We start from the raw sequence: 27,043 nt of genomic DNA on the forward strand, positions 1-27,043 counted from the left end.
AAAAAAGCGCAAATAAATACTTTTAGCGTTTCATCCTGACAAACATCTGAACAAAGAAAACTGACGATGGGAATAGTAAGCTCTATATCAAAAAGGCATGTTATTTTATGTGCGTACATAGCTCTATATCAAAAAGGCATGTTATTTAATGTGCGTACATTTCCCTTCACACCGCCTAAACATGTGTTAAAACTTCCGAAGTTGAAGTTACGAAATATTAAAAGATGATATGATAAATATACAACTCAGAATCGACTAAGACAAGAATACATTACCGATTCTAACTGTTTTTCCACAACACGCCCTGAATCAGGGTGCATTATCCCAAAGCGTGGCTGAGGCCTCAGGTTGTACCTGTATCCTGCTGCCATATTGTCTTAGATCTTTCAAGGGAGACAACTCTGTTTTAGTACAAATATTTCACGACTCTGATGTGATATTTTCCCTGACCCTTGTAGAAATATAGCTGACAAGGTTGAGATGGCGCTGCTGAAGCTGTAATGCTTTTTCCTACTCCTCCTGTCCACAGTAACACTCTCCAATCCTACGACATGCTATAGCACATCCTATTTTGTCTTGAAAGGCTTCATTGATAGCAAGCTCAGCCTCATGCTCCAAAATAGCTTCCTCATACATTCCATTTTTAGCCAATTGTTCCCCCCCCCTGCCTTTGGCACTGGCTATCTGTCTATGTATGTGGTGTATAATACAGGTGGCTGTGGGTGTGTCCATCGGTGGTCATCCACTCTGATTGGTCAGTGCTAATTGCCTCTTTTTGTGATTGGTCAGTGCTAATTGCCTCTTTTTGTGATTGGTCAGTGCTAATTGCCTCTTTTTGTGTAGTTATAGGGAATGAATGATGGTTGAGGCACAGTTTAAACGCTTTATTTATTGAAAGAATAAAACATTTAATACAGAAATTTAAATTCTTAAAAAAACCTTAAGTTGAAGATTATAATGTAAACACTTTATTTGAGTATGTGGAGATATTATTCTACATCATAAATCACTTAAAAAATGAAATATAATTTTTTCAGAAGATATATTTTCCCTGACCCTTGTAGAAATATAACTGACAATGTTGAGATGGCGCTGCTGAAGCTGTAATGCTGTTTCCTCCTCCTCCTGTCCTCAGTAACACTCTCCAATCCTACGACATGCTATAGCACATCCTATTTTGTCTTGAAAGGCTTCATTGATAGCAAGCTCGGCCTCATGCTCCAAATGGCACTGGCTAACTGTCTATGTATGTGGTGTATACAGATCGCTGTGGGTGTGTCCATCGGTGGTCATGCTCCAAGATAGCTTCCTCATATCTTCCATTTTTAGCCAATAGTTCTCCAATAGAATTACACAAGCTTCTTCCTTTCAGTTTTTCTGTCCCCAAACGGAGTGGGTGGACATATTGTGTTTGCTCCGTTTCTTATTATTAGATCGGACCAAGGTGAGCTTATGCCATACTGTGGCGTCCGTCGTACGTCCGTATGTCAACAATTCCTTTAAACGACATCTTTTTCCTAACCACTGATTAGAATTTAACTAAATTTGACTGGAAGCATCCCTAGGGGGTGGGGATTCAAAATTGTACAATTGGTTGGGCTGACCCCGCAGGGGGCTGAGGGGCGGGGCCAAAAGGGGGCAATTTGGCTATATTTTTCTTTAAGCTAATTCTTCTCTGGAACTAAGAGATGGATATCAACCGAGATAGTTGAGATCCCCACCCCACAACCATACATAAAATTGCTGGGCATCAAAAATCTAATACAGATATGCTACAAGGATTGGCCTTGGGTTCTGGCATATTTATTGGATCTAATTTGGAGAATATTTTGCCATGATTACTTCGATATCCAGGTGAGCGATACAGGCCCTCTGGGCCTTTTGTTAAGTCCCCCCAACGGAGTGGGGGGACATATTGTGTTTGCTCCGTTTCTTATTATTAAGTCCCCCCAACGGAGTGGGGGACATATTGTGTTTGCTCCGTTTCTTATTATGAAGTTCCCCAACAGAAATGGGGGACTTATTGGTTTTACTCCGTTTCTTCTTCTCCTCCTTCTCCCCATTCTCCTGCCGTAAATTTTTGTCTGAAAGTGTTTGTTGGATTCCAATGAAACTTTGCAGAAGTATTGGGGCACGGATGCTTTTTCGTCAAAATAGTTCATACTATTGTGACACTCTTTCCCAAAAAATGTGCTTTTATTCAACTGTAAAAGTTCAATAAATTAATAAGCTTTAAAAAGTTATATTTGACGGCTGTCTGCTTACCAGGCCTAGTCTTCCATCATGATCATTATAAATAAAAATAATAAATATACATTTGATATAGGGCCCTATCCAGCTAACATAAGCCACTCTAAAGCACTTTACAGTACATAGATATACAATTTTATACAGTCAATACAATTAGTATATATATTAATCAATACGATATTGTGGAATTCGCAGGAGCTGTCTTATCAGGCGCTAACTACTAGTCCTATGCCACCTGGCTAATATCTACCTATGTGTGTATGCCTGTGTGTGTGCTGGAGATGTATTGTGTTCTGTTTGTAGTGGGACCGTGCTTCCAACGGTATCATCTATAGTGCCACCTCACTTGAATGCTGCAGCACAGATACCGCAACACCCACCCCAGACCATTTTATACTCCACCTGGGTTGTTGGAGTTGTGTGGGCAGGAGAAAAACACTTTCTCTAATATTCCATGCATACGGCGACTTTGGGGATCGAACCCCGGCCGCCTGCTTGGAAGGCCGGAGTGTTAACCACTCGACCAATCCGCCCATAGGATATACCGGAAGTTGATATACTGTTCGGAACTTTATAGCAACAGCGGATATGTTCCGAGTAATTTTGTGCGACTATTGCACATGCAAAGTGCTGTGTTTTTGCCTATTTAAGCCGGTACACCTGTGTACTTCGGCTGTCAGAATAAAAGTCTTGACAGGACTGATTCGGCTCACCTCTTATCTACTTTAGGAGTAGCTGTAGGTATAGGGTCTCTTAAACGTAATAGGGTAATGTTAGCATAGATAGTTTACCAGTCACAGTACTAGCAGTAGTTTCTCTGTAGCCATGTAGTATTTTTGTAGGAGTTTTAGAGTCGTGTTTGAACCATGTCGTCGTCTATTTAATGGGTATATGGCCGTGTAGCCATCCTATATCATTTCGTCGTTTATTCAATAGGCATATGGCCGTGTAGCCGTCTGTATATATAGTCAGTTAGGCCTTGTACCACCTGTAAATAAAGCCATGTTATTGATGTGTATGTGTGCTCCAGTGTGTGACAGCGTAGTCTTAACTCATGTCCCTGTGTGTAGATATTTCCATGTCATATTAATAAACTACCTGAATTTTATATTTCGGTGTCTGTGTTTATTTGCCAAACTTCAATCATATCAGACTGTAAGACCCTGACAGACCCAAGATCACCGAACCTGGGTGTTGGTTTTGAAGTGAAAAGCTGATACTTTTACACAACTGAAACTGGAATAGCTACTTTCATCAACACTTATTTCATTCCCATCCAGTCTGAATAAATTACAAAGTTTGGTTATATCCATCTGTTGGTTTTAAATTTTGATTCAAAATGTCGCCAAAAACGAAGTTGAATATGCCCGCACATCAAATTGGTTTGTTTGATTTTTAAACAGAAAACACCTTACTCCCAGTAAACACAAAGGAGGATAGTCAGGCTACCCTCACCCCCACGACAGTAAAACCAATATTTCAAAATAAATGGTTGGTGCTGTATTCCTGGCTGGGATATGACAGGGACAAAGACATCCTGTTCTGTACATTCAGTTTTAAAATAAACGTCACAAATGCTATGGCAACCGGTTGCACTAATTTTAAGACAACCACACTTGTCTGGCACAGAGTCAGCGGAACAACAACGTGCTATAATCGCCCAAAAGGAACAGGCCAATATGGTAACGGCAGTTAAACAGGCAATAACAGAACAGGATCAAGGGATCACCCAATGCATCAAAGTCATTTACTGGCAAAGGATTCCACTGAGTAGACCTCGCTGATGCCGGGGCTGTTGGAAGAGTTGGGGACTTGGATCACCTTGATGTCAATTCACATGTAAGTTACTGCAGTTATAAAACCGCATGTGGTCGGCTGGAGTCCATCAGGGGTGTAATAGATGAAGATGTAACACAGAAATTACAGAAGTCGCCAGTGTTAACAATAATGACTGACGTCTGAGACTACAGACATAGCTGTACATCACAAGCTCTGCATTTCTGCACGAATAACTGTTCCGTTACCATGTCCCCGTAAACACCATTTCTTACCGACCTCGGGATCAACACATGCACCGGCCAAGGGATTTTCAAAGAAATAAGGGACCACCTGGAGAAGAGAAACATCCACATCCTAAAAGTCACATGTTTGTTTTCATTGTTGATTCAATTATAATTTGTAACGGTCAAAGTCCATTAAAAATTAAACAAATAAATATTATCTGATATTAGCCTGTAATAACGACATGATGAAATAAATATTATCTTGGCTCTTGATAGGACCTATACTGTATAACAAATGTATCCAAACATACTCTGGACCGGTACCGGCACTTCACGATCGTAATTTAAAACGATTAAATACTACCGGTTTTAGAAATGTTAACAAACGAACTGGAAATACCTGATGCCAGTTTGTATTACTTTTTGGGTTACCTGCCCGAAGGGCAAGTGAGCTTATGCCATGGTGCAGTGTCTGTCGTCCGTCCATCAACTTTTCCTTTAAAACGCTACTAGTCCTGAACTGAACGGCTTAGTGGATTTTTACATAAATTTGATCTGGAGCATCCTTGTGCCAAGGGGACTCAATTTTGTATAAACGGTTGGTGTGGCCCCCAGGGGGAATAGGGGAAATAGAGGTAAAACCTTTAAAAATCCTTCTTCTACCGTAGAGATTAAGAAATTTTATCCTAATTAAGCCTGGAGCACCCTTGGGTCAAGGGGACTCAATTTTGTATAAACCATAGGTGTGTCTCCCCTGGGGTCAGAGGGGTGGGGCCGTATAGGGGGAAATGAGGTAAAACCTTCAAAATCCTTCTTCTGCTGAGGGATAAAGGGATTTTATCCTAATTTAGCCTTGAGCATCCTTGGGCCAAGGGGACTCAATTTTGAATAAACCGTAGGTATGGCCTCCCCTGGGGGCAGAGGAGCGGGGCCCAATAGGGAAAATAGAGGTAAAACATTTAAAATTCTTCTTCTACTGTAGGGATAAAGGGATTTTATCCTAATTCAGCCTGGAGCATCCTTGGGCCAAAGGGACTTAATTTTGTATAAACGGTGGGTGTGGCCTCCCCAGGGGGCAAAGAAGCGGGGCCCAATTGGGGAAATCGATGTAAAACCTTTAAAATCCTTCTTCTACTGTAGGGATTAAGGGGTTTTATCCTTATTTTGCCAGGAGCATTCTTGGGCCAAGGGGACTGAATTTTGTATAAACAGTTGGTGTGCCCCCCCGGGGGCAGAGGGGTGGGGCCCAATAGGGGTTATTTTTGCAAATTCTTTAAAATTCTTTTTCTTCTGTAGGAATGGCAGGGTTTTGTCCATATTTGGTATGAAGTATCCTTGGGTGAAGGGGACTTAATTTTGTATAAACGGGTATTCTGACACCCCACCCCCCCTGGGGCAGAGGGATGGGGCCCAATAGGGAAAACAGTAAATTCTTCAAAATCCCTCTTCTGTAGGAATGAAAGGATTTTGTCCAAATTTGGTATGAAGCACCCTTTGGGAAAAAGGGAACCAAATTTTTATAAATGGTGGGTCTGACCACTCTGGGGGCAGAGAGGCGAGGCCAAATAGGGATATAGAGGAATAGCTTTAATATCCTTCTTCTTCCATTGGGATGATGATATTTTTACCAAATTTGAACAGTAGCATCTTATTGCATTTGAAAGGTAAATTGATTTTGTATAAATGGTGGGTCTGACCCCTTGGGGGCAGAGGGGCGGGGCCAAATTGGGGGAAAATTGCAAATTCTTCAAAATCCTTCTTCTGTAGGAATGACAGGATTTTGTATATAAATATAACCCCTGACTAACCATGTAATACACTACCAGCAACATCTGGCTATTTCAACTTCAATTTTGCTAACATTTCCAGGTGAGCGATACAGGCCCTCTCAGCCTCGTATTGAAGTATGTGTCTATTGAAATTATCACCATATCACCAAAACTATGATCGCCAGATAACAGATAGATCCACGGTTAGGACGGAGAAAGGAGACACTGATGGGCCACTTCTTGCGGCAAAACCCCATGGAGGAAAACTGGCACTGTTCGGCACACCGTTTTGCGTTGCGTTCCAAGCAAGCAGCTGATGGAATACCAGGTAAATTATATGTGATCAATTATATATATTTGATCCTTTTGTTATAAAAAGGAAAAGATAATTATATCATTATTTATAAAAGCATTGTCTACTTTCATTTTTGTGTCGCCTGCAACGCGCGGTGACATATAGGTATTACTTTGTCAGCGGCATCATCGTCGGTTGTGTCGTCCAAACAAGGTTTCCGTGCGATAACTTGGAGTTCCCTTTGCCAATGGGTTTATTGAACTCAAACTTATTACACATATATTTCATACCAATGTAGCTCAGAAGTTTACATGCATTTTTGGTGGAGTTATGCCCCTTTTATTGCCAAATAAGGGCATTGTGTAGTGAATGCAAGAACTTTTTAGGTCACCTGAGCCTTGCTCAAGTGACTTATTCTGATCACCTTCCGTCCGTCGTCGTCCATCGTGCGTAAACATTTTACATTTTCAACTTCTCAGAACCAGTGGATGGAGTTTTTTCAAATTTCGTTTGGTAGATGAGGCTACAAAATTGTATGGGCAGAGCAGGTGTTGTCGGTAATATAAAATGTTGGTTTTACAAAAATATGTTTCAGAGAAACTTCGATCCTATTGATGAATACAACTTCCTTTTTTTCTGAAAAATATGATTTGTTGTTTTCTGAGCGTCTGCAAATAACTCAATCAGATACCGGCGAGGACTTCTAACAGCTGAATTATGGCGACATCAAAACACCAAACTCTTAAGATATCAGCTTTTCCTTCTTTTAGGAGACAAAAATTATATGTATTTGATTGTTTTCAGTCCCTAAATAACTATCTTTTAAACTAATTGACATCATTGCCGGTTAAACCGTAATTATGTGTCCCTGTGAGTTTCTGCCAGTCAATAGTATAACCCGACCTTGACTCTCTGTAATACACAACACCGCCGAACTTTGCGACTTTCCACGTGTCATTTTGGCACAATTGAAATATTGAAGGATAAGTTTGCACAAGAACAACGTTTCAATCTCAGAGTACTAAAATTACCATACAATCCGTCGATATATTTTCCCAATCGCTGTACTTATCAGATAAGTTCAAATCGATAGAGAGAGCTATATTTTTTTCGTATTTTACCGTGTAATATAGCCTTGAATTACAACTTGTTGTGATGGTAAAATAAGTCATACATTCTTGAATTTTTACGCGAAATTTTACCAGTTAATTGCCCCAAGTACTTTTATAAATATTTCTGAAAATGTCTGAATTATTGCCGATAAATGGTCGCAATACAGGACTGGTAACCAGTCTAAAAGAGTGGTAAATGGCCGTATATAACTTTTTTAAAGTATCGCGATACTATCGGCGAATGCCACGACGCATCGGCAATCAAGAAATGATACGATTCATTGATGCATCGGTGAATCGTTACACCTCTATGTACAATTATTTCTTATTTCGAATCTAATGAATATGGCGATTCTGTTGGTTAATAATTGAGTGTGAATATCTCCGAAGTGTCATTCAAAACACATATATATTGTCAAAATTGGCCTGTGTCTGACTCCCGTCCTTATATGCCCTTGGACGATGAACAAAAACAAAAAAACTCCATTAATTCTTCCTTATCCTGCATTATCCTGTGACATCATGTTAGTTTTCTTAAGACGATTAGTTCCTAACGTTAGTGCAGGCAAATTCGTCACATTAGTAAGGGTTTTAGGTAATAATTCGTCACATTAGTAAGGGTTTTAGGTAATAATTCGTCACATTAGTAAGGGTTTTAGGTAATAATTCGTCCAAGTACATACGGTATCAAAATGCTGACAAGGACCAGTACAGAAGAACAAGAATAATATAATGAATACCATATTTATGACATAGCTTACCCAGAAAAGATTGCAAAGATTTATTCATTCTGTCATTTATATTTTACTTATAGTTATGTATAGCTTCAAGAATTATTATTTAGTTGTTAAATGTTTGAACTCTTGTCAGTCACTATCATAATCATTGTAGGTCAAAGAAGTTATGAAGGTGCAGCTTTACCCACGGGCGTCAACAGGAGACCTGTGGGGACTGATTAGCCAGTGGCACAGGGAAGAATTTTCCAACCTCCTCACACTGGTTCGACTTGCCCTTGCCCATCCTGTGCACACAAGCGACTGTGAAAAGGCCTTCTCAATACAAAATGCAGTGGTGACACCCCTACGAAACAGGATCTCGGGCAACCATGTTGACTGGTTGATGCGTGAAATGCTTGAAGGGCAGAACCTGGACGAGTTTGACTTCAGGAAACCGCTCCCGCATGGCGACATAACAACAAAGAGTTCAATCAATACAACAGCACTGTTTCTCGTGTTGTTTTTACATTTTAAGAAAATAAATTGTACATCAAAATGTTATTAAGACATTGGTGATTTTCAAAAAAAAAAAAAATTAATTTCCAAAAAAGTGAAATAATATACAATGTCTAAAGTATAAATAATTAGCTAAAATATGCTCAGAATGCAGGATTTTGCATCTATGGTTTAAAAATGTCTGTGTGGAGACTCCAATGTAAGAATGTTACAGAATGTTACAGTCTATAAAGAGAGTAAATTGAATATTGTTTTGTATAATACGTTATATCATGTTTATAATAATGAAAACAAATTAATTCCTTACTTGAAATTTATAGAAAGTATTTTCAATGAGTTTGGACTGATATATATATATGTTTATGGAAATTCCCAGTTTTTGGAACCTAGTAACCCACCAGGGGTAAAACTTATTACAAAGCAGATTAAATGACCAGTTTTTACAAAAAGTGGAGTAATGACATTTTTAATTCCTTTAAGTCTGTGTGATACAGAACATATTAATATAATTGTAATTTTGAAAATTATCTCGAATTGTTGACTGAAAATGAACAAATTGTATTGTTAATTTAGAACTAGTATTCCGATGTTTATACAGTAGTAGTGTAGTGATCACCAAAACAGAATATGCACATATTGCGATACCCAAGACATTGGTGATGAATTTCACTACTTGTTGTTAAAACAGAAAGGAAGTTAAATTTATACAAATACTACTATGTAATGCCAAATATTTTAATGTCCTCAGAACTAATAGATACAAACAATGTTTAACAAAAATATTAGAAATGTTTGCAAATTATCCAGATTTTGTTAAAAAAAGTATCATGATTTGTCCTCCATATATACTTAAGTGTTACATTTGATATTGTATACTGTTGTAAATATGTTTTCTCTGTACATTTATTTTATAATGTTGTAAAGAGAAATAAAGTTGAATTTTGAACTGGAAACCGGTTAGATTTAAAAAAAACATAAAATATATACAGTATAACCTGTCTACAATGTAACCCTGATGCCACAGTGACCAAACTATATATTTTGTCAGTTTACACACAAAAATCTAGTGTTTTGCATACAGTTGGGAAAGGTCCTTAGTTGAGTTGGTTTTGGAAATATTTCCGATGTATTTATCAATTCAAATTTTTTCCCCAAATCTAATTCCGTGACCGTTTTGGCGAAAGAACTTTACTTGAACCCAACAATCATTTTTTTCTGTTTGGACGGTGTGCACTGTTTGATTATAATTATGATCATATACCATCATCTCAAATCCTCATCCTCCACACGGTATGATTGTCATTATGATCATATACCATCATCTCAAATCCTCATCCTCCACACGGTATGATTGTCATTATGATCATATACCATCATCTCAAGTCCTCATCAATAACATATTGATCAGCATCCTCTACAATATGTGATCATCATCTATATCATCATCACTGACTATCATTTATCACCATCATCACCATCATCACCATCATCACCATCATCACCATCATCACCATCATCAACCATGCATGATCATCATCAACATTATCTACAATCATCTTTCATCATCAACAACATAACATTTCCTCCTCATCATCATCAACAACATCGTCCATAATGAATCATCATCATCATATTCTCATCAGATGAACACGAATGCTTATATCTTTTAATGACATATATTATTAAACATCTACAGGGAATATCATTCGAATAGCAGGAGATTCACTTGGCGTAGAAGTAACCCTATCAAACAGGCAAGATTAGATTTTTTTCTTTTTACAGAGAACCTTTTATCAAGTATAAATAACTGTAGTATTGAACCTGGCTATAGATCAGATCATTCTGCCCCCATTATTACTTTGAAACTGAATGAATTTAAAAAAGGTAAAGGTCTATGGAAACTAAACGATTCCTTATTATATGACCCTGTATATAAAGATATGGTTAAAAACTGCATTGAAAATATTAAGTTACAATATTGTTTGCCTGTATATAACTTTGATTCCATTAAAAACATCCCTGATAATGATATACAGTTTATAATAAATGATCAGCTTTTTTTGGAGACTTTATTAGTGGAAGTAAGGGGTAGGTCTATTTCATACTCATCGTTCAGGAAAACACAAACAAAACTCAGGGAGGAAGAGATTAAAAAATCCATATCAGTCATAGAAGCTGAAACAAACCCAGACCTGGAGCAATTAAGGTAGAGGAAAAGGGAATTAGAATCTATTCGTTTGAAGAGAATTATGGGAAGTATCATTAGATCCAGGGCAAAATGGGTAGAAGAGGGAAAAAAAACAACATCTTACTTTTTCAATCTTGAAAAAAGAAACTATACTGCTAAAATTATTCCCAAAAATCAGAAAGAAAACTGATATTATTACAAAGGAAGAAAATATTTTAAGGGAAGTAAAATAACGTTAAGTAACGATGAATCTCGCAGCTTAGAGGGTAGAATAACATTTGATGAAGAAGGGAAAACTCTAAAGAATTGAAAAATAATAAAAGTCCAGCAAGTAAGCCCTGTGCTACGTCATTTTAGTGTATCAATACACGGTGATGAGGCACCTGTGTTATACATACAGAATGAAAATATTTTTGGATAAACGGTGGGTGTGGCCCCCCTTGGGGCAGAGAAGTGGGCCCAATAGGGCAAATAGAGGTAAAACTTTTTAAATCCTTCTTAAGCGTAGGGATAAAGGGAATTTATCTTAATTTAGTCTGGAGCGTCCTTGGGCCAATGGGACCAGTGAGTACATGGGGAGGAATACCTTGACCAAAAGGAAAAGGTGAACTGCCACTCCCTCCCTGAGTGAACCAGAAATGAAAGGCCTAGTGCCAGACATATGACCAGTTTGCTGCTGGAAAGCACCACAACCAGGATGCATAGTACCCGAAGCATGAGGCCCAAAGGACCATGGGGTGTCGCCTGACTCTCCTAAGGTTTGTCACCTTCTTCAATAGCCATGGGCCGGGCCGGCCCACAGGTTGATACCGGATACCTGGCCAGGACCGTGAAGAGTGATGAGAGGTGGCAGTGCTGCTACACTCTGTGGGGCCCAGATAATTCCAAGTATAACCACTCCCCATCACAGCAGAGGACCCAAAAGGAACCCTCATTCATGACTTTACCCGCATCAACAGACGCTCCAGGACTGACTAAAAAGTCAGACTGGAGGAGGGCCCACCCTTTCCAGAGATGAACTGACATCAATGGAAGGGGGACCAACCTCCCTGGCAACAGGATAGCCAACACCTGTGCTCTCTAGAGTAGAGCCAGCCAAGGGCCGGATAACCTTGGGACCCGGCAGGGCCTCTGCCAACGAAGAACCTGCCGAAGGTTATAGATAATTTATTTTACACAATTTCAGCATTCATGAAATTGATATACATTAATGCAATACTAATCTACGGCAGTATCATTTTTAGCTCACCCAGGCTGGAGGACCAAGGTGACCTTATGCAATACTATGGCGTCCGTCAGCAATTTCTTTAAACAACTTCTTCTTAACCACTGATTGGAATTCAAATAAATTTGACTGGAAGCATCTACAAACGGTGGGGCTGAGGGGCGGGGCCAAAACGGGGCAATTTGGCTATATTGCTTAAAGCGACCTCTTCTCTGGAACTAAGAGGTGGATATCACCCATTAAGATCCTTAATTTTCCATTTATAAAAAGCATCCAACTATAAAATCAAACAGCTTTGCAATTTTTGTAAGAGCATCATAACTCTGTTATACTATAGCACAAAAATGTTCCATGAAAACCTTGCGTCTGAACTACAATAATTTTAGTTATTTGTTTTTTTATTATTTCAATGAGGATTTAGTGGTGAATTAAGCATGTATTTTCTAATTAATCGCCATAGCAGCAAGAATGCTACTCATATTATTTACTATTAAAATACCCTCAAAATAGTCACGAAATGCTATTTAAGGAAACAAAAAATAGGGAACCAGTCTTAGATAATACACTCGGGCAAAAAAACAAAAGGATGATTCAGGTAACATGACAAATAGGGTACATTGGTCACTGAGGTTTGATTTTCATTTAATTTCATTTTTTTTTGATCTGGGTGTTTTGGAGCTTATTGAATATTTACATAAAACAATGAACATATTTTTAGGTCTTTTAAATAGGAGATTGAATTTTGTATTTTGATACCGGCCAATGAAGTAAAGATCCTATATTTGTAGTTGACTTGTTTGTTTGACAATCAATTTGCATCCAGCGGACAAGTTATCCCAACTCCAAATTGGGTGTGTGCTGAAATTGTTAGGGTCAAAGGACAAAGCTAAGGGTCGGTTGGGGTACTTGAAACATATATATATATTATACATATAAAGTTTTGCCTAAACTACACCTTGTATTTCATGATCAGATTACTCTTGATCATGCAGTACTATTATGTATATGGATTCCCAGAATGAGATTTGACTCTATGGTCTAAAAAGAGGCCCAAGGGCCAAGGGTCACCTGAGTTATATCATAGGTACTGGTAGCTTTATTTTATTGTTTAGATGTGATGTGGAAATCAGCATGTAAACTAAGTGAAATACAATACTTGTCATGTCATCAAAGGATAAGAATTTGAAAATATTGGTAAATGTTCCCTTTGGGGCACCGCCCTGGGGATCGGGCAGGAATCCTTATTTTACAATGTAATACGTATACCCTCATTCACCAAAGATGATTCTGACCAAGTTTGAGTAATTTTCTGCTGAAAATGGATAAAATATACCCCAAAGTGTTATGTCCCTATATAAACTGTAGTAAACTTTACCCCCTCCCCAAAGGAGAACGGATAGCTCGGGGGTCCTGAAATTTACAATCTAAATAAAGCCCCTGAGGATCTTTCTTTTTATGCCCTGAAATTAAATGTGGTATTTCTGAGTCTGGAGAAGAAGATTTTTAAAATATTGGTTAATTTTCCCTTTGGGGCCCCGCCCTGGCCCCAGGGGTTGGGATAGGAATCCCAATTTTACAATTTTGTAGCCTCATCTACCAAGGATGATTCAGACCAAGTTTAAAAAAAATCCATCCACTGGTTCTTGAGAAGAAGTTGAGAATGTAAAAAGTTTACGCACGACGGACGGAAAGCGATAAGAATAGGTCACTTGAGCAAAGTAGAAATGACATCTATCAAAAAGTGAAGATTTATGTAAGTTACATAAATAAAAAGTTTATACTGTAGTGTGCATATTTAGTTTTATTGATTGAGAAGTGCACACTAGTATAAGATTGCTTTTATAACGTTTAACCCTATCAGACAAGGTGAGCTGCACCAGTCAGTTTACCTGAGGTTTTATCATTACCTTGTAGGCATGCTTAGGTTTTGGTGCTTTTGTTGGTAACCGGTCAAAACAATTTCCATTTTTGTAAAAATACATCTTCCCACTACTGCTCATCTCCACGCTGGAGTCATCAACAAAAACAACATTTTTAAAATCCTCTCTATTTCCCAGAGCATTTAGGCTGTATTCTGGTCTTCTTTTCTTAATCATATTGGTGATCAATTGGCAATACTGGATGGTTGTTCGGGTCTGCCAACCAAGCTTCCTCTGTACTCTCCTCATTAAAGAGTCCGATACCAAAGCACCAAATGACTCCTGAAACTTCTCTTTTAGTTCTCTGCTGTTAATATTTGGGTTTGTGGCTATCCAAAAAAAACACTTTCCATGGCTATCTGTTACTTTCAGTTTCTGTTTCCTGAAAGGAAATAAAAACACACATATACACAAACATGAACTACAGATCTATTTCAATTATGAATAACATATTGGGGTTGGTGAAGACTTCAGCAATTAGTAAGGACTAGCTATATATTATATAAATAAAGTGACCAAACCTATAACTAGCTAACTGGTTTAAAATTTGGACTTGCAAAAAAGTATCTTATTTTGAATACATGTAAGTCATAGATCAGGTTATGATTAAACAGGATGCAGATTAACAAGAGGCCCAGAGGGCCTGTATCATTCACCTGAATATTTAAGCAGTCATAGCAAAATATTCTCATCAAATATTATATTGCACTAAAGATATTTCCCTCGCAAACTTTGTCGGCTCCATCTGTTGAAACTACAAGCAAAATATTATTATAAGATTCTATGCTTTTTGGTTCTTCTTCATAAGTTAATTGACATATTTTCCCGTGACCTTGTAAGTAGGTCATTGTCATTTTCCTTCTCAAACTCTATCCCAAAAAGCCACCAGCCAAATCTTATGAATCCATTCCTTTTTGTTCTTCAGAACAAATCCTTTGAAATGGTGTTGACCTCTGTGACCTTTAAAGTAGGTTGAGGTCATTTTCTTTTTCAAACTTTGGTGAGCTCTATCCCAGGAAGCCACCAGGCAATTTATGCCTTTCGATTATTCAGAAGAAGTCGTTTGATGTTTTTGACATATTTGACCTCTGTGACTTTGAAAGAAGGTTAACGTTGAAGTCATTTTCGTTCTCAAAGTTTGTCAGGCTCTATCCCAGGAAGCCACCAGCCAAATATGAAGATTCTGTACCTTTTAGTTCTTCAGAAGAAGTCTTTTGAGGTGTTTGACACATTTGACCCCTGTGAATTTGAAAGTAGGTCACGGTCTCATTTTCGTTCTCAAACTTTGTTAGACTCCTAACAACGAAGCTTTCAGTCAAATATCATGGCTCTATGCCTGTTCGTTCTTCAGAAGAAGTCATTTAAAGAGTTTGACACATTTGACCCCTGTGACCTTAAAAGTACGTCAAGGGTAATTTTCATTCTCAAACTTTGTTGGGCTTTATCCCTTGAAGCCACAAGCCAAATATGAAGATTTTATACCTTTTAGTTCTTCAGAAGAAGTTGTTTGAAGCGTTTGACAAATTTGACCGCTGTAAACTTTAAAGTAGGTCAAAGTCATTTTCCTTCTCAAACTTTGTCAGGCTCCATCCCAGGAAGCCACCAACCAAAATTTTAAGATTCTATAACTTTCAGTTCTTCAGAAGAAGTTGTTTGAAGAGTTTGACACATTTGACCCCTGTGACCTTGAAAGTAGGTCAAGGTCATTTTTATTCTCAAACTTTGTCGGGCTCCTACCAACAAAGCTTTCAGTCAAATATCATGACTCTACGCCTATCCGTTCTTCAGAAGAAGTCGTTTAAAGGAAAAGTTGACGGACGACAATGGACGACGGACGCGCACCATGACATAAATAGTATGCTCTGTTATTTCCTCCATATAAATGTTACCTGATTATTGGACTATATAAATGTTACCTGATTATTGGACTATATAAATGTTACCTGATTATTGGACTATATAAATGTTACCTGATTATTGGATTATATAAATACTGATCTAAACACCACTAGCAGGCTTTTTACAGAATTAGAACATTTAAAAGGCACTAAAAAAAATCATAATTTGAACATGAAGCCCTATAGCTAATTCATGGACAAGAATGTCATTACAGTTTAGCTAAATTATGGACAAGAATGTCATTACAGTTTAATTAATAACAAGCACAAACTCAAGTCAATAGTGGTTATTAATTTTACAGAGTAAACCTCCTCCAAAAATAATTCAATTAAACTGTTTTAAAAGACACTCACAACTCCTTTCTCCCAGATGTCAGACATTCTGTCCTCAACACCATTTACACTGTTAGGAATCTTTCTAAACTCATCCTTGCACAATGCCTTCTGGTCAGCGTTAAAGGTGCAGTTATCTGTTCCGGTCACTTGGAGGTCATTACTAAAAGGAAGCCACATTATATTTTAGTTAGCAGAACCAATTGATCTTAAACATTAGACAAACTATTTATTTGGTCACCATGGATGTACATGGCCATGACTTAAATGGACCTAAACATACTGATCAAGATATACCTTCTTTAAAAGCAGGTTCATAAGGTAAACATGAATAGTATGTTTGTGTAATTTATGTACCTATTTTGTATGCAGTTCACAAAGTTCACATCAATATCGAACAACCCTGACATTATACATTACTAACATTCTAGATGTTAACAATGGTCTAATGGGCCAGATATGTTACTCAGAAAATCTGGTGACTTGCCTGTATATTTGATAGTATCCCTAAACGAGCACCACTTACTTAGCTAGGAGGTCCATGAGGTAGCCCGGAGTGGAGGGGTCTGGTCTGAGAGGTGGTCCCATCACATGTCCAGCCCCGTGTCTCCAGTACTTGTTCCAGTAGTGGGTTCCGTCCGTACCAAGACTAGCAGCAATCGGCTCACCGAACATTACCTGTAACAGATAACTCGGTGTCAATACCTGTATATTTTGGCATCACGGTCATGCAAGATCATCTATAAAGGCATGTAAAATCACACTGTTTTTTGCTGGATCTATAAAAATTTACCCTTATTTTTCATATTGGGCCCTATTACACTGCCTCATTCCTTTTTACAAAATTGAGTTCCCTTAGCCCAGGGATGCTCCATACAAAATTGTTTTGCTGTACAACTATGGGATGAAATTGTATATTTCATATGTCACAAGACCAAGGATGTTTTGCCTATCGATAGAGAGTGTACACACACTGTAACGAATAAGTATCTTATTGACGACTTCCTGTGTCCGATTGTTGAAATGATCTGTAAAGAAAAAATCTCACCTTTCCTACGACATTGGCAGCTGTCCGGCTCATGATCTTACATGCGTAGAGTGGACAGTTGGCCTGACTGGCTATAGTAACGGCACGGTATACAGCCTCACCCTCCACCTTCAATTTGTAACCACGTCCACTATAGTGTAGCCTGTACAACACAGTCAGGGCCTTGTCTGACAGTACCTGTCCGACTGTGATGACAGATTCCTTTATGGGACAGCAAAATTAAAACCCTGTGGTGACACACAGTTTGGGTTTGTAACTAAGTTAAGGTCCGATACTTTTGTTCACATGGTTTCTTTCCATGTACAGTTCCTGGTGAGTTGTTTTACGTGAATTCCTGACTTTATAAAAACCAGATATTTGTCAAATGAAGCNACCTGGTATTACTGAAGGGTAAGGACAATATAACCTGGTAACCCGGAAGGGTAAGGACAATATTACCTGGTATTATAGAAGGGTAAGGACAATATTACCTGGTTACCCGGAAGGGTAAGGATAATATTACCTGGTAACCCGGAAGGGTAAGGACAATACGATCTGGTATTACAGAAGGGTAAGGACAATATTACCTGGTATTACAGAAGGGTAAGGACAATATGACCTGGTAACACGGGAGGGTAAGGACAATATTACCTGGTAACCCGGGAGGGTAAGGACAATATTACGTGGTATTACAGAAGAGTAAGGACAATATTACCTGGTATTACAGAAGGGTAAGGACAATATAACCTGTTTACCCGGAAGGGTAAGGATAATATTAGCTGGTAACCCGGAAGGGTAAGGACAATACGACCTGGTATTACAGAAGGGTAAGGACAATATTACCTGGTATTACAGAAGGGTAAGGACAATATTACCTGGTATTACAGAAGGGTAAGGACAATATTACCTGGTATTACAGAAGGGTAAGGACAATATTACCTGGTATTACAGAAGGGTAAGGACAATATTACCTGGTATTACAGAAGGGTAAGGACAATATTACCTGGTATTACAGAAGGGTAAGGACAATATTACCTGGTATTACAGAAGGGTAAGGACAATATTACCTGGTATTACAGAAGGGTAAGGACAATATTACCTGGTATTACAGAAGGGTAAGGACAATATTACCTGGTATTACAGAAGGGTAAGGACAATATTACCTGGTATTACAGAAGGGTAAGGACAATATTACCTGGTATTACAGAAGGGTAAGGACAATATTACCTGGTATTACAGAAGGGTAAGGACAATATTACCTGGTATTACAGAAGGGTAAGGACAATATTACCTGGTATTACAGAAGGGTAAGGACAATATTACCTGGTATTACAGAAGGGTAAGGACAATATTACCTGGTATTACAGAAGGGTAAGGACAATATTACCTGGTATTACAGAAGGGTAAGGACAATATTACCTGGTATTACAGAAGGGTAAGGACAATATTACCTGGTATTACAGAAGGGTAAGGACAATATTACCTGGTATTACAGAAGGGTAAGGACAATATTACCTGGTATTACAGAAGGGTAAGGACAATATTACCTGGTATTACAGAAGGGTAAGGACAATATTACCTGGTATTACAGAAGGGTAAGGACAATATTACCTGGTATTACAGAAGGGTAAGGACAATATTACCTGGTATTACAGAAGGGTAAGGACAATATTACCTGGTATTACAGAAGGGTAAGGACAATATTACCTGGTATTACAGAAGGGTAAGGACAATATTACCTGGTATTACAGAAGGGTAAGGACAATATTACCTGGTATTACAGAAGGGTAAGGACAATATTACCTGGTATTACAGAAGGGTAAGGACAATATTACCTGGTATTACAGAAGGGTAAGGACAATATTACCTGGTATTACAGAAGGGTAAGGACAATATTACCTGGTATTACAGAAGGGTAAGGACAATATTACCTGGTATTACAGAAGGGTAAGGACAATATTACCTGGTATTACAGAAGGGTAAGGACAATATTACCTGGTATTACAGAAGGGTAAGGACAATATTACCTGGTATTACAGAAGGGTAAGGACAATATTACCTGGTATTACAGAAGGGTAAGGACAATATTACCTGGTATTACAGAAGGGTAAGGACAATATTACCTGGTATTACAGAAGGGTAAGGACAATATTACCTGGTATTACAGAAGGGTAAGGACAATATTACCTGGTATTACAGAAGGGTAAGGACAATATTACCTGGTATTACAGAAGGGTAAGGACAATATTACCTGGTATTACAGAAGGGTAAGGACAATATTACCTGGTATTACAGAAGGGTAAGGACAATATTACCTGGTATTACAGAAGGGTAAGGACAATATTACCTGGTATTACAGAAGGGTAAGGACAATATTACCTGGTATTACAGAAGGGTAAGGACAATATTACCTGGTATTACAGAAGGGTAAGGACAATATTACCTGGTATTACAGAAGGGTAAGGACAATATTACCTGGTATTACAGAAGGGTAAGGACAATATTACCTGGTATTACAGAAGGGTAAGGACAATATTACCTGGTATTACAGAAGGGTAAGGACAATATTACCTGGTATTACAGAAGGGTAAGGACAATATTACCTGGTATTACAGAAGGGTAAGGACAATATTACCTGGTATTACAGAAGGGTAAGGACAATATTACCTGGTATTACAGAAGGGTAAGGACAATATTACCTGGTATTACAGAAGGGTAAGGACAATATTACCTGGTATTACAGAAGGGTAAGGACAATATTACCTGGTATTACAGAAGGGTAAGGACAATATTACCTGGTATTACAGAAGGGTAAGGACAATATTACCTGGTATTACAGAAGGGTAAGGACAATATTACCTGGTATTACAGAAGGGTAAGGACAATATTACCTGGTATTACAGAAGGGTAAGGACAATATTACCTGGTATTACAGAAGGGTAAGGACAATATTACCTGGTATTACAGAAGGGTAAGGACAATATTACCTGGTATTACAGAAGGGTAAGGACAATATTACCTGGTATTACAGAAGGGTAAGGACAATATTACCTGGTATTATAGAAGGGTAAGGACAATATTACCTGGTATTATAGAAGGGTAAGGACAATATTACCTGGTATTATAGAAGGGTAAGGACAATATTACCTGGTATTATAGAAGGGTAAGGACAATATTACCTGGTATTATAGAAGGGTAAGGACAATATTACCTGGTATTATAGAAGGGTAAGGACAATATTACCTGGTATTATAGAAGGGTAAGGACAATATTACCTGGTATTATAGAAGGGTAAGGACAATATTACCTGGTATTATAGAAGGGTAAGGACAATATTACCTGGTATTATAGAAGGGTAAGGACAATATTACCTGGTATTATAGAAGGGTAAGGACAATATTACCTGGTATTATAGAAGGGTAAGGACAATATTACCTGGTATTATAGAAGGGTAAGGACAATATTACCTGGTATTACTGAAGGGTAAGGACAATACGACCTGGTATTACTGAAGGGTAAGGACAATATTACCTGGTATTACTGAAGGGTAAGGACAATACGACCTGGTATTACTGAAGAGTAAGGACAATATAACCTGGTAGCCCGGAAGGGTAAGGAAAATATTACCTGGTAACCCAGAAGGGTAATGACAATATTACCTGGTAACCTGGAAGTGTAAGGACAATACGACCTGGTATTACAGAAGGGTAAGGACAATATGACCTGGTAACCCGGAAGGGTAATGACAATATTACCTGGTAACCCGGAAGGGTAAGGACAATATGACCTGGTATTACAGAAGGATAAGGACAATATTACCTGGTAACCCAGAAGGGTAAGGACAATATCACCTGGTAACCCGGAAGAATAAGGACAATACGACCTAGTAACCCGGAAGGGAAAGGACAATATTACCTGGTATTACAGAAGGGTAAGAGCAATATTACCTGGTAACCCGGAAGGGTAAGGACAATATTACCTTGTAACCTGGAAGGGTAATGACAATACCCGGTAGGTAATCCGGAAGGGTAAAGACAATACCCGGTAGGTAGCCAGGCGTTTTTTCCATCATGGACGACAACACCATATACATGTCAATCTAGATCAAATCCAAGTTACATCACGTCCTCATGGCGAAAACCAGAAGTAATTCGAATTTAGATAACGCTTGTTATACATCATGGATAGGTGTTGTATATATACCAGTATACAGTCCGCAGTACAACTCACGGGCTAATTAACGCTGTTTAAGCTTCTAATCCACTTTAATTGTATTTGATAACAAATCTTTTTCAAAATATCAAATATATTTACCATTACAACTATTAAGCAAGTATTTCAACAAAATCAAAAAGGGTTATGATTAAAAAACAGTGTACCTACATGTTGGACACAATACAATCAATGGTAACTATCCTTTTGGATAAGTCTTCATTGGGACAAATCCTTCCGGCCACACCAATATTGTCACATCTATCAAATACCATACCTAGATTATTTAAGTGTGGACAATCTACATTGTGCAACTTCTATGAAAAGCACCGCGTTCATTCCAAAAAATACACATTACTCTCTAGATTCAAGGGTAGGGAGGCTGCACTGACGTAGTTTATCCCTTCGATGCACGAAGGTTTGAGCTCTCGATACACATACAGCATACTGCAATCTATCGTAATCTGCTAATATTGTATTGTCAAACCCTGACACTTTAACTATAAAATATACATGCTCCAAGTCAGGAACCGTTACATTTGTGCATTTCACAATTATTTTATGTTTTTTAGCAAAAAAAAGGTACAAAATTGTTTTCGCATCCCTCCTCTCGGCGAAAGATTTGATTCTTCTCCCTCCCCATCTTTCAAATATCCTAGAAACGCCCCTGCACTGCGTTCTCATTGATTTACTGCCAGACATGCCTATTAGCCAGTTTCATCTTTTAAGCTGTAACTCAAATTTTAAAATGTTTATACTTTCATTTGATTATCATGTATATGAATATAAACGAGGGCAGAAAGAAGCTTTCCAAATTAATTTAAACATTCCTAATCACACCATTTTTTTTTTAAACAAGCAACATTTATTTAGGTGAAAAACCCGCCTAATCCTAACCCTAACACTTAATACATGTATCTAAAGCGCCCACAGGGCTTGAGCTTTATGTAATTGATTCGACAGTCCCACGTACTACTACACATTCTGTAAAACCATCTTCATCAATAAAAATAATACGTTTCTGGAGATAGTCGACAGACCGTTGACCTGAGCAGTAATCAGTCCTGGTAGCGATAATTACAGGGATTAGTAGCGGTAGTCGGTGGTACACGGTACTGGTAGCGATAATTACAGGGAGTAGTAGCGGTAGTCGGTAGTACACAGTCCTGTTAGCGCTAATTACAGGGATTAGTAGCGGTAGTCGGTAGTACACAGTCCTGGTAGCGATAATTACAGGGATTAGTAGCGGTAGTCGGTAGTACACGGTACTGGTAGCGATAATTACAGGGATTAGTAGCGGTAGTCGGTAGTACACAGTCCTGTTAGCGATAATTACAGGGATTAGTAGCGGTAGTCGGTAGTACACAGTCCTGGTAGCGATAATTACAGGGATTAGTAGCGGTAGTCGGTAGTACACGGTACTGGTAGCGATAATTACAGGGATTAGAACAGCGGTAGTCGGTAGGGATAATTACAGGGATTAGTACAGCGGTAGTCGGTAGGGATAATTACGGGGATTAGTAGCGGTAGTCGGAAGGGATAATTACAGGGATTAGTAGAGGTAGTCGGTAGGGATAATTACGGGGATTAGTACAGCGGTAGTCGGCAGGGATAATTACGGGGTATAGTAGCGGTAGTCGATAGTACACGGTACTGGTAGCGATAATTACAGGGATTAGTACAGCGGTAGTCGGTAGGGATAATTACGGGGATTAGTACAGAGGTAGTCGGTAGGGATAATTACGGGGATTAGTAGCGGTAGTTGGTAGGGATAATTACGGGGATTAGTACAGCGGTAGTCGGTAGGGATAATTACAGGGATTAGTAGCGGTAGTCGGTAGGGATAATTACGGGGATTAGTACAGCGGTAGTCGGTAGGGATAATTACAGGGATTAGTGGCGGTAGTCGGTAGGGATAATTACAGCGATTAGTACGGCGGTAGTCGGTAGGGATAATTACAGGGATTAGTAGCGGTAGTCGGGAGAGATAATTACAGGGATTAGTACAGCGGTAGTCGGTAGGGATAATTACAGGGATTAGTACAGCGGTAGTCGGTAGGGATTATTACAGGGATTAGTAGCGGTAGTCGGTAGAGATAATTACAGCGATTAGTACAGCGGTAGTCGGTAGGGATAATTACAGCGATTAGTCAAGCGGTCGTCGGTAGGGATAATTACAGCGATTAGTCAAGCGGTCGTCGGTAGGGATAATTACAGGGATTAGTACATCGGTAGTCGGTAGGGATTATTACAGGGATTCGTAGCGGTAGTCGGTAGAGATAATTACAGCGATTAGTCAAGCGGTCGTCGGTAGGGATAATTACAGCGATTAGTCAAGCGGTCGTCGGTAGGGATAATTACAGGGACTAGTACAGCGGTAGTCGGTAGGGATAATTACAGGGATTAGTACAGCGGTAGTCGGTAGGGATAAGTACAGGGATTAGTAGCGGTAGTCAGGAGGGATTAACTGTAGTAGATTACACCTGATTTAGAATACACAAACCAAGAGTTACATTTCTCCCACCCTTCACAGGCGTGTCTCCCGTTTTATCCAGGAAAGATCAGCTTGTCACCCCCTAGGGATAGACAGCCTCGTGCCGATTAGCACGTGTTCAATTGTGACGTCTTTAAAACGCGTCACCGGTAATTGTGACGTCATCAAAAGTGAATGACGATATTCATTCCCATCATGTATTTTTGTTTACACTACTGTCGGTGGAGTTGTGAGGAAAATAATAGGATGGGAGAAAAATAATCGTCCCTTACCTTAAGGGTGTAACAGAGAAATCCCCAACCCTCGCGATCGGGGTAGGGGAAGATTCTATTAATCACTTTACTCACCTTTGGAATATATAGATCACATTTAGATGTTTTACTTAACCATTTTCACTTGTGACTTTTAACCCTAACCCTAACCTATATTCATTTGAACAAACTTGAAAGCCCTTTGTCCAAGCATGTTAATCCCGGACAAAACTGGTTTTTTTTTAAAAGATTTTTTTTTATCCTTTGACCCCTGCGACTATAGGAGACAGTCAATGTCATTGATATGAACAAACTTGGTTCCAATTTATTCCAACCTGACACTAGCCATATGCCATCTACCTGTTACTGTACTCTTGGCATTTCGTTCATTTCTACGTGCTGCTGGTCGGATTTTCATCACCTTAGGCAAGTTCGTTATCGAGAAAAAGTCATTTTCAATGGAAAAGAGGACAGTGGAGTGCGGCTGCCATGACCTGGTATAATGGTATAAGCTAACCAGGGTCATGCATACAAAGTACCCTCTACCTAAAGTATCTGGATAATTTGGATCCTACAGGAAATATAAACATAGGATATAAGCTATGTACAATTTAGTCCATGGACTTGCTCCCCCTTATTTACGAAACCACCTACCCCCATTGACTGGCTCCACTCAAGGTTACAATTTAAGATCAAATTTAAATATGCATCCTCCACATAACAGAACCAATATTTATATGTCTTCTTTCTTTCCTATAGTCATCCGTGAATGGAATTGGATACCTGAACATGTTAGGAACAACCCAATTAAATCTTCTTTTCTCCTTTACCTTAATAGGAATAAGTCTAAGATACCCGATTACTATTACTTCGGCAAACGGCGTGCCCATGCAGGTAGTTCATACAAGGCTTCGACTCGAATGCAGCTCATTAAACCATCATTTATATAATAATCATGTTTCAGAAACCAGCCAGTGTTCCTGTGGTTGCATTAAAACCACTTCTAACTTTCTCATTGAATGTAGGAACTGTAACACAATTCTAGCCGAAACCATAGCAAAGTTAAGGGTAATCGTGGACATCAGAAAGTTATTACATGGTGATCCAAACTTGGTGTTTTCAATGATAATACAGAATTTTTAATCATGTTCATAGGTATATAATTGGAACAGGTAGATTTGGGTGACACTGCATGGGTTTCCATTTCATTTCATTTCACTTCATCATCATCAAATCCCCCCCCCCCNCCCGACTCTTACCCCTACATCTCTAGTATCTAACCTCTAAAATAATTAATATCATTATTCTCTACTGCTGATCCTATTATCTATTATTTCTAATGGTCGGCCTCGTTTGTTTAATTAACTACATCAGTTGAATTTATTTAATTATTGATGTTATTTAACCTGTTTGTGTTATACTGCAATCTTCTCATTGTTGGGAGATGGTGGCTTAATATAAGAGCCTACTCTTGTTGCCAGATCCCTAACATTACATTCTGTAAAACAATTATATTATGTACTGCATATTTGTAAATAAAATATTGTTTAAGCTAAAAGAGTATCATGTGTAGGATAATAAACCGAAAGTGTTCTGTTTACAATTTAGAATTTAGACTATCAGTCATGTAAGAATGTTTTTAGAAAGAAGATTAGAAATGCTTTTAACGAGTATATGAGCCTTCAATTTGAAGAAATTGATCAATCAGGTGAAGTTGACCAAATATTGTTCTGGCAACTATACAAAAGTAAATCACATAAACCCAAGTTGAAACAAACAGAACTGAAGTATGACGGTCGGGTCCTACTTGACCCAGAAGGAATAGTAAAGGCATGGGGTATTCATTTTTGTAAATTGTTCGAGAACGAACCTAACGAACTGTTCGATGTAGACTTTTTTAATCATGTTCAAGATGATTTACCGAACATGACAGAAAAAGCGAAAACTGATAAAGATGTTTTTCTAGAAAAAGAATTTACTTTTAAAGAGGTTTCTGAAATATGTAAAGGTCTTAAGACAAAAAAGTCTGGTGGTCCGGACGGTCTTGTGTATGAGCATATTAAATACTGTAACAGTCTAATGATCAAACATATTACACTTTTGTTCAATCTCATTATTAAGTATGAATATATTCCCAAATCATGGAAACTTGGTACAATAATCACTCTGTATAAAGGTAATCGGAAACCAAAAGATGACCCAAACAACTATAGGGGTATAACATTAATTCCTTTGTTTTTCAAGATTTTTGAGACACTCTTGTCTACCCGTTTAAGTCCAGTCCTAGAATCATACACATTTCCGAACAGGCATCAATCAGAATATCGCCAAAAAACCGTGTAGTTTATGTACTTCTTTTAATCTACAGGAAAGTGTGAACTATAACCTCGATAATGGATCTGATGTGCTTGTCGCTTTTCTTGATAGCAGTAAAGCCTTCGATACTGTATGGCAAGATGGCCTATTCTATAAGCTTTACAATATGGGTATTAAAGGGAAAGTATGGAATATCATGAAACTAATGTATTCTCGATTTACCAGTAATGTTGTTTTTAATGGTCTCAAGTCGGACAATGTAATCATGAAACGGGGAATCTTACAAGGTGGGTCTTTATCCGCAAAACTGTATTTAGTCTTTATTAATGATTTGCTAAATGAAGTGGAATTTAGCGGGAAAGGGGCAATAGTTCTTTCCTCGCGAATAAATATACCTACACAAGCTGATGACATATGTATTATCAGCAATAACGTTAATAGTTTACAGTATCTACTATCTATTTGCGAGAAATACAGTAGAAAGTGGAGATTTACATTTTCCTCTACTAAATCTAAAAC

At 38.4% G+C, this 27,043-nt stretch overlaps 2 protein-coding genes across 3 annotated transcripts in view; one reads left to right on the forward strand and one right to left on the reverse strand.

Annotated features, from left to right (window-relative positions):
* Window positions 1-4,034, forward strand: part of LOC110458955 (COPII coat assembly protein SEC16-like) — a 10,557-nt gene extending 6,523 nt beyond the window's left edge. Inside the window, exon 3 of the mRNA XM_021510950.1 lies at window positions 3,880-4,034. Coding sequence (XP_021366625.1) covers window positions 3,880-4,034 — 155 coding nt within the window. The remainder of the gene's footprint in view (window positions 1-3,879) is intronic.
* Window positions 4,035-9,177: 5,143 nt separating this feature from the next.
* Window positions 9,178-17,627, reverse strand: LOC110458957 (dihydropyrimidinase-like). Of its 2 annotated transcripts, XM_021510951.1 has the most exons (5): window positions 17,273-17,627; window positions 16,751-16,902; window positions 16,246-16,387; window positions 13,982-14,375; window positions 9,178-10,075 (listed from the first exon to the last, which is right to left on the reverse strand). In XM_021510951.1, exons 3-5 carry the CDS (start codon window positions 16,287-16,289, stop codon window positions 10,040-10,042), a joined length of 474 nt encoding a protein of 157 aa, XP_021366626.1. In that variant the 5' UTR covers window positions 16,290-16,387; window positions 16,751-16,902; window positions 17,273-17,627; the 3' UTR covers window positions 9,178-10,039. The 2 variants fall into 2 exon arrangements, with proteins under 2 accessions (XP_021366626.1, XP_021366627.1); XM_021510952.1 differs by lacking the exon at window positions 9,178-10,075 and having other exon boundaries at window positions 13,890-14,375; window positions 17,273-17,608.
* Between the last annotated feature and the right edge of the window lie 9,416 nt (window positions 17,628-27,043).

The sequence above is a fragment of the Mizuhopecten yessoensis genome, unplaced genomic scaffold (genome assembly GCF_002113885.1).
Source record: "Mizuhopecten yessoensis strain PY_sf001 unplaced genomic scaffold, ASM211388v2 scaffold9873, whole genome shotgun sequence".
NCBI classification, from domain to species: Eukaryota; Metazoa; Mollusca; class Bivalvia; order Pectinida; family Pectinidae; genus Mizuhopecten; species Mizuhopecten yessoensis.